Source organism: Betta splendens, chromosome 5 (assembly GCF_900634795.4).
Source record: "Betta splendens chromosome 5, fBetSpl5.4, whole genome shotgun sequence".
Taxonomy (NCBI): domain Eukaryota; kingdom Metazoa; phylum Chordata; class Actinopteri; order Anabantiformes; family Osphronemidae; genus Betta; species Betta splendens.
In genome coordinates, this window is record NC_040885.2 from 2,288,821 (window position 1) to 2,295,419 (window position 6,599).

At 41.6% G+C, this 6,599-nt stretch overlaps 1 protein-coding gene across 1 annotated transcript; it reads right to left on the reverse strand.

Moving 5' to 3' along the window:
* Nucleotides 1-234: 234 nt before the first annotated feature.
* Nucleotides 235-4,355, reverse strand: setmar (SET domain and mariner transposase fusion gene). Its single transcript, XM_029151740.3, has 2 exons — nucleotides 4,150-4,355; nucleotides 235-3,125 (listed from the first exon to the last, which is right to left on the reverse strand). The coding sequence occupies exons 1-2, from the start codon at nucleotides 4,246-4,248 to the stop codon at nucleotides 2,328-2,330; spliced, it is 897 nt and encodes a 298-aa protein (XP_029007573.1). The 5' UTR covers nucleotides 4,249-4,355; the 3' UTR covers nucleotides 235-2,327.
* Between the last annotated feature and the right edge of the window lie 2,244 nt (nucleotides 4,356-6,599).

A 6,599-nucleotide genomic window follows, 5' to 3' on the forward strand; every position in this document is an offset into this window, starting at 1 on the left:
GAAATAGTTTCTCAACCCCGTATTGAAGTGCATCCGTCTTATGTTAAAAGTCACGTCTTCTTTGTGCTTTCAAACTGCAATAGGCAAGACCTGCACATAAAAGACTAAATATCCAAAGTCAAAGCTGACTATGTCACTTTCAAGATTTACATGCTTTGCTTCACAGCAGAATCCATGTTAATCCAGGTCAACCCCTCATCTTCTCTAAAAATCAACAAATGGTGGTAAAAGATAATTGGTGACATTCATATTTTTAATGACGAGCTGCAAATTAATTTTCCAAAATGTCAAAGTACATGTATGACTATAAACACATCATATTAGGCAACTCACTAAAAAAAGCAAGGCCAACTTGACTAATATATTAGGCGAACAGTTGAATCTGAAACATGACACAATAGCTTCTTTGCTCTGCCACAGTGCAAAACCAGTAAGTAATTACCACCACACAATGGGGAAAAGCGTCTTCTGCCACTCTCACACTAACAGGCTTCTGTATTGTAATCCATCCTTGGCATGTTTGGTTTTCTGTGGACAGGGTTCGGTGGGGAGGTTCACCTCCTATGATTAACTAGTTGTTGCTAGGTGACCGTCGTGGAAAGGATTCGCAGCCCGGCTCTATAACAGTCAGGATTTGAGAACAGCTTTCGTGCACCTCCGAACCAACCAAATCACCTCCTGTACACACAGCCGGTCGCCATGGCGACTCCAAGAACACGGGGACTTGAGAATGACATGAGTCACGCATCTGAAGAGAGAGTGCTTTTTATTGTTTTTTAAAATAGCGTCTTAAGTACTGAACAGACGCACCAAACAGGGCCACAGGTTACATGGGAGGTTTCTCATCTTCAAATAAAATGCAAAATTCTACTGTACTGTAGCAGAATGAGGAGAAATCCAGAGAATGGCACCTTCTTCAGCTGATAGTGGGGGAAAAACCTTGACCTAGAACATTCTATAGAGTTCTGTTCTTCGGTTTAAGAAATGCCTGAGTATAGGTTTTCCTATAATGCCTGTCCTAGTTTTCTTCATGGCCATGAATACATCCACTGCAGCATCCATCCACATTCCCCCACATGGCTTTAAAGCCTTCCTTGTCATAAGCTGTGGCTTAACATATTTTATAAAATCTACTGGACACTATATGCCCTCAGATGTCATTCTACTATGACTACTACTGTGTCAGATCATCACTTGGAGGAGCTTAAAGGCTTTGACAATTTGAAAATATGCCTGTGCCCCTTGACAGCGGGTGGAGAATGTTCTCTTTAAACAGAACCAGGCTGCGTTGACCAATATGACAGGTAAGACTCACACAGTATGTAGCCCATACAGAGGAGAAATATAGGTTGACACAACAACATCCTGTGCCACTTGCAACACCATACAAAAACCAATCAACTCGAAGGCAGCCTCCGATCAGCAGAGGGCTTCCATGTCCCAATTCCGGGTGAATTACAATCTCCATCCTAATTAACCCAGATGTGGATATTAATAAGATGAAAGCAGGTCTAGACTAGAAATGGATCACACTGAGAGACGGCCCTGATTTCAGAATGGTCACACTAAAGTGGGACACCTTTGCCCCCCTCCTTTGACGGGGGAATAAAGCCGGTTTCTATATAAAAATACCCTCTGGCTCTTTTTAATTGGTCCCTTCTCTCTCAAGGTTTGAATGTGATGAGAAACTGAGAATATCTACGATGGAGACTGCGTCACATGAACACAAAAGAAATGTCAAGTTGATGGAGACGTGATGTTTTTTTCCCTTAAATATGAAGTTGATTCAACATGATATACTCCTACACATATACAGTAGCTCTGGCATATGCAAAGATGTAAGTCTATAACCTATATGTATTTCCTTCATGTAATCTCTTGCCACTTCAGAATTCATGCATTATTTGACAAACTGGATTCACTGTATATGCTGTAGGGCAAGATGACAGCTTCAAAACTATCCGGTCCCAGTGGGACACATCCTATACAGGACGAACAGTCTCCCCTGACTGATGAAACAAATTTTGAAGAAAAGTGGAAAAAAGAGATGAAAACACAAGTCTACTCTTGCAGAAAAGCAAAGCTTGTCTGAGTGGGAGAGAGCATTAAGACCGTGACATATCAGGAGACTAAACAGGAAACAATAACAGGCAGAGACATTACTCATCCAGCTGACTGTTTATGGATCCACCATATGTTGTCTTATTCTGATGAGAAATTGAATAAAACTCTCTCAAAGCTGATAATAGAGCCAGAAGGAAATAACATATTTGTTAAGGACCCATATCACTGACAATCAAAAACCTCTCTTGTCATTCAGTCATTGTTTAGTTGAGAACAGATAAATCCAATGGAAGGAACTGGGTGCAGGTTTTTGCACCACAATGGCACAGTTTCCTCTGGAGTCCATCTGTCCTACTGGCCTGAATGGCGGCGTCACTTTGTGAGGACAGCAGCTCCACTGGAGGCTGATTACTGTATCCTCCTGAGTAGTCAAACGTCAGCTCCTCCAGTGCATTGATGTCCCTTGCAGCAAACAGCGCCAGTCTGGGAATCACAGAATGCACGCGGACCGGCAGCATCAACAGGTTTGGCAGACAAGAGTGGTTGAGAAAGCGGCCCACGTTTCCCACCATGGTTGGGTCCACAAAAGTCTCAGTGATGGAGTCCACACCTGAATGCTCCCTTATGGCAATGATATAATTATTTTCCTCTGATCTCTGAGCAAGCTGTCTGCGTCGGGCCTCTTCGAAGCTGACAACTTCTCCTGCATACTCGCACACGAATGTCCCTCTTGTGATGGTGTCCAGGGCCCGTACTGCCCAGCCTCTGTTTCTGGTTCTGTAAACCTCCAGTCTGAGCCGTAACCCCATCTGGACGACACGGTTAGCGCAATTGTCACTGCAGGTGCAAAGGGCATTGCACTCAAACACGGGCGAGCTGTACCCGGTGTCTGCTCTGTTGATGTCTTGCAGGGTGCCGGTGCAGTCGTACACCTGCCCATGAGCTTGCAGGCAGCAGCAGCTCTGCGTCAAGCAGGAGTGGGCAAGACAGGGGCACCCAGGAAGTGTGACTTCACTGGGGTCAACGATGCATCCTGGTCCCTGAATATTATCTGGAGTATACTGGAGGAAATCAAAGAAACGTAAAAATGAAGAATTTGTAAATTAAGACATTACAGAACCTTTATTATCTAGTATTGAAAATATACTTTACTTCTGTTAATTATTTTAACAGTTACATTACAATTCTATGAAGTTGGTCTTTTAGGGCATCTAGAGCAAAGAATGTGAAGTAGGACAACCTATTTTGGGTCTAGATTTATTTTTGTGGTTTCTGCTGGGTCTGATGATGTCTGTGCCCTTCAGTTATTTGATGCCAACTGCTGGGGAAATGACTCCATCAATCTGATTCAGGATAACGGTATTGATGGTAATGTAGCACCAACTTTCTTCGACACACATTAATAGGAGAATTGTGCATCATATGTTTGCATACGTGTTTTCAACATGATATGAAATACATTTAAGAGGAGTGCTAAAAATGTATGAAAGCACATACTATTACCAACAGTATTCGCCATGTGTTTGTATGTGTTGCTGTTCGATCATGTCGCAAATCAATTCTATTACCTATTTACAACAATATTAGGCTAGTGCATACGTAATATGTGTGTAGCTAAAAGACAAATTAAACCCTTAAAGAATCAGGGTACGTTTTACTCATGGTGGTCATTCATTTTTAAACTTGTTTTCATGATTACAGTTTTGTGATATAAACTCATGATGCAAAGGACCAGTATTAAAACCATTGTGGACGCCTCTAATGTACAGTCCATCATTTCTCAGAACACATTCAGCTCTGAATGGATGAACCGTCAACTAGAACAGATGCTGCGCTGATTTTTCACAACTCGGCGAGACAATGTGACACATTACAGGAGGAAAAGCTACTGCACAGTATGAACGATAACGCGCTGATCGAACGTATTTAGCAAGTTAATGTGCGTACGCTGCCACGTATCATTAGGACAGCATACAAATTATATAAAAAAACTATGTATGCTACATGCAGATACATTTTGTGCTTATATGAAACGTGTGGCTAATTTAACGTTACATTATAGCGCTTTCCGCTGCGTGGAGTTACCTGAAATGTATGAAACTCGGCGGAGCTCCTCTCGATAATAACGGGAACACTCTCTAACCCTTTACTTAAATCCTCATAGTGCTTTTCATTGTTGAGCATATTTATTTCTATAACTTTCTGACGGGAAGCAGAAAAGCTAAGGCATAAACAAACTTCGATCTACAGCTTCCGGTGGTGTGGGTGAAAACTAGCTCCCCCTGGCGACGCACGTGCTATACTACACCACTGTCATCAAATCCTATTGGAGCGTTACACGACCTGGCTTTATTCGGGAACAAGCGTAGCACAGCATAGAACGAAATTTTTACCTAAACTATACAGAGAAGTAAAAACTTTAATAAACATATACATCACAGACAAACATATTATTTTATTTATTTATTTCTTGTGTTTATTTACAGACTCCCCAATAATTTAACGTTTTAAGCATTTTTGCTTTTGTGCCTAGACTCCTCTCCCTTTTGATCATTCTCAGCTCTGAGCAGTAACTGTAGGTTGAGGCAACTGCAGTATTATGAAATTGCCTGCAGATGGCAGGACAAGCTAGGGAGTGAGGGACACAAACAAAGAAAAACTAAAACCTGGAAAGTCAGTAAAAGCACCACATACTGGATGCTAGTTCTATGATTGCTTAAATATTTTGATTGCTTGTTACAGTACATCTGAATATACAATGCAGCCAGTGGGATGCATTTACACTCCACAGACTAAATTCAGCGTTACCACGTGAACCTGTGGTAACAGTCAAGGTCAGAATGGAGTCAATTTCTCCCTGAGGTTGTGTGAGGTTTCTGATTGTCTCATGTTGCCGTGTGGAATTGACATGCAGTGGTGGATTCTCTAGTGGCCGTCTGCAACAGACGAGCGCATGGTCACATTATCTGACATTTCCGAGTTGCACTCAAGTGACCAAGACTTATCCTTTTGAAAAGTGACCTTTGTTTCAGTTGTCATTCCTGCAGATTGTTTTCATTTTGAGTTCTCAATCACAAGCTGCAAGAAAAGGTGATACAATTATTATGTCAAGTTGTTGACAGTTTGATGGAAAAAATACTGTAAGTAGAATCTGTTGGAGAAGATCCGTGTAAATAAACTGAGGTTTCAACAAAAAGCTCTGCATTGCTGTCACCAGGCAACAATGTTTACCATACCGTAAGTAATGATGTTTGGTTGTTTTTGTTTGATTTGTTAGTGTGGTAGTTGTATGCATTTGCATACATACTTCTGCTTATTAGTAACTTGACTAGTTTTGCAGATGTCTGGTTACGATTCAAGTATTGCACAAACATTCTGACCTCATGGTAGGATGCGATGTGATATATTTTTGCTGAGAAGGGAGTCTCTTGATTCTTGGTTTTTATCCCAAGGGGACATGAGCCTAGTTGGTTTGCATTCCCTCCAGTGATTTCACTCAAACACAAAACATAAATTTCCTGGTGGTGTTAAGGGTTTCAGAATCAGCAGGGAACCCTGTCTGGGAACCACAAACTCCAGTTCGTCCTCTTAGACCTGCCGATGTCACTCATTTCAGGTAAACAACAAAGGCATCAGGATTCATTCTCTGGGGAAAAAAGTAGGAGAGACTGACAGACTAACATCCCCACAGCCAGGCTGCTAGCATGCTGAAAATAACGCAAACTACAAGGGGTACCTGTCAAGATGAAGATAAAAAGGCATCGGACAGTGTGATTCACATGTACATCATGTATATCTCTGCATGAATTATTCAGAACCACGTTCCATGGATGCATCTATGATCAGTTTAAAAGTTTTAAACACATCTAAACTGTCTGAAGCAGCTAATGCCCTCACATATATGTGGAATAAACTGTACAGTATATATTTACAGTATGTAGAATACTACTGTATTTCTCCTAAATTATATATTTCAGAGGATACATCCACAAAAATTTGAATATGTATAATATGATAAACATACTGACTATATTACTGTATCACTGTATCGCTTGACACTGTTGTTTTTGCTGTTGAGAGTCGTTAAGGGGCAGGTGGGATCCTTTGCACACACACACACACACACACACACACACACACACACGGCTCCAAGACTCCATCCGGCTGAAAAGTTAATGAACCAAAGGCCTGGTGGAGCACGTTCTGCAGAGAGATTACCAACAACAGTCCAGTGCTCCCTCAGCTACTGTGCTGATTGACTTAGCCCCAAATTGGCTGTGATGCTTCTCACAGCTTGTGAGAAAAGCTGCACTGTGGCCTACTGGATGCTCGCTTGTCTGCCAGGGAAGAACAAAGGAACTTTCAAAGGGTTCTCCTCATCTGGCTTTGTCAGCTCAAGTAGGCTGATTTCAATAAGTTGACCCCAGTGGTTTCAAAGGGCCCTTTAATAAAGTACACAGCTGATTTCATCAAAGGCCATCAAATGCAATGAAACAAATTAGTCACAATAAGGACTAGAGAAAGTTTCATTATTA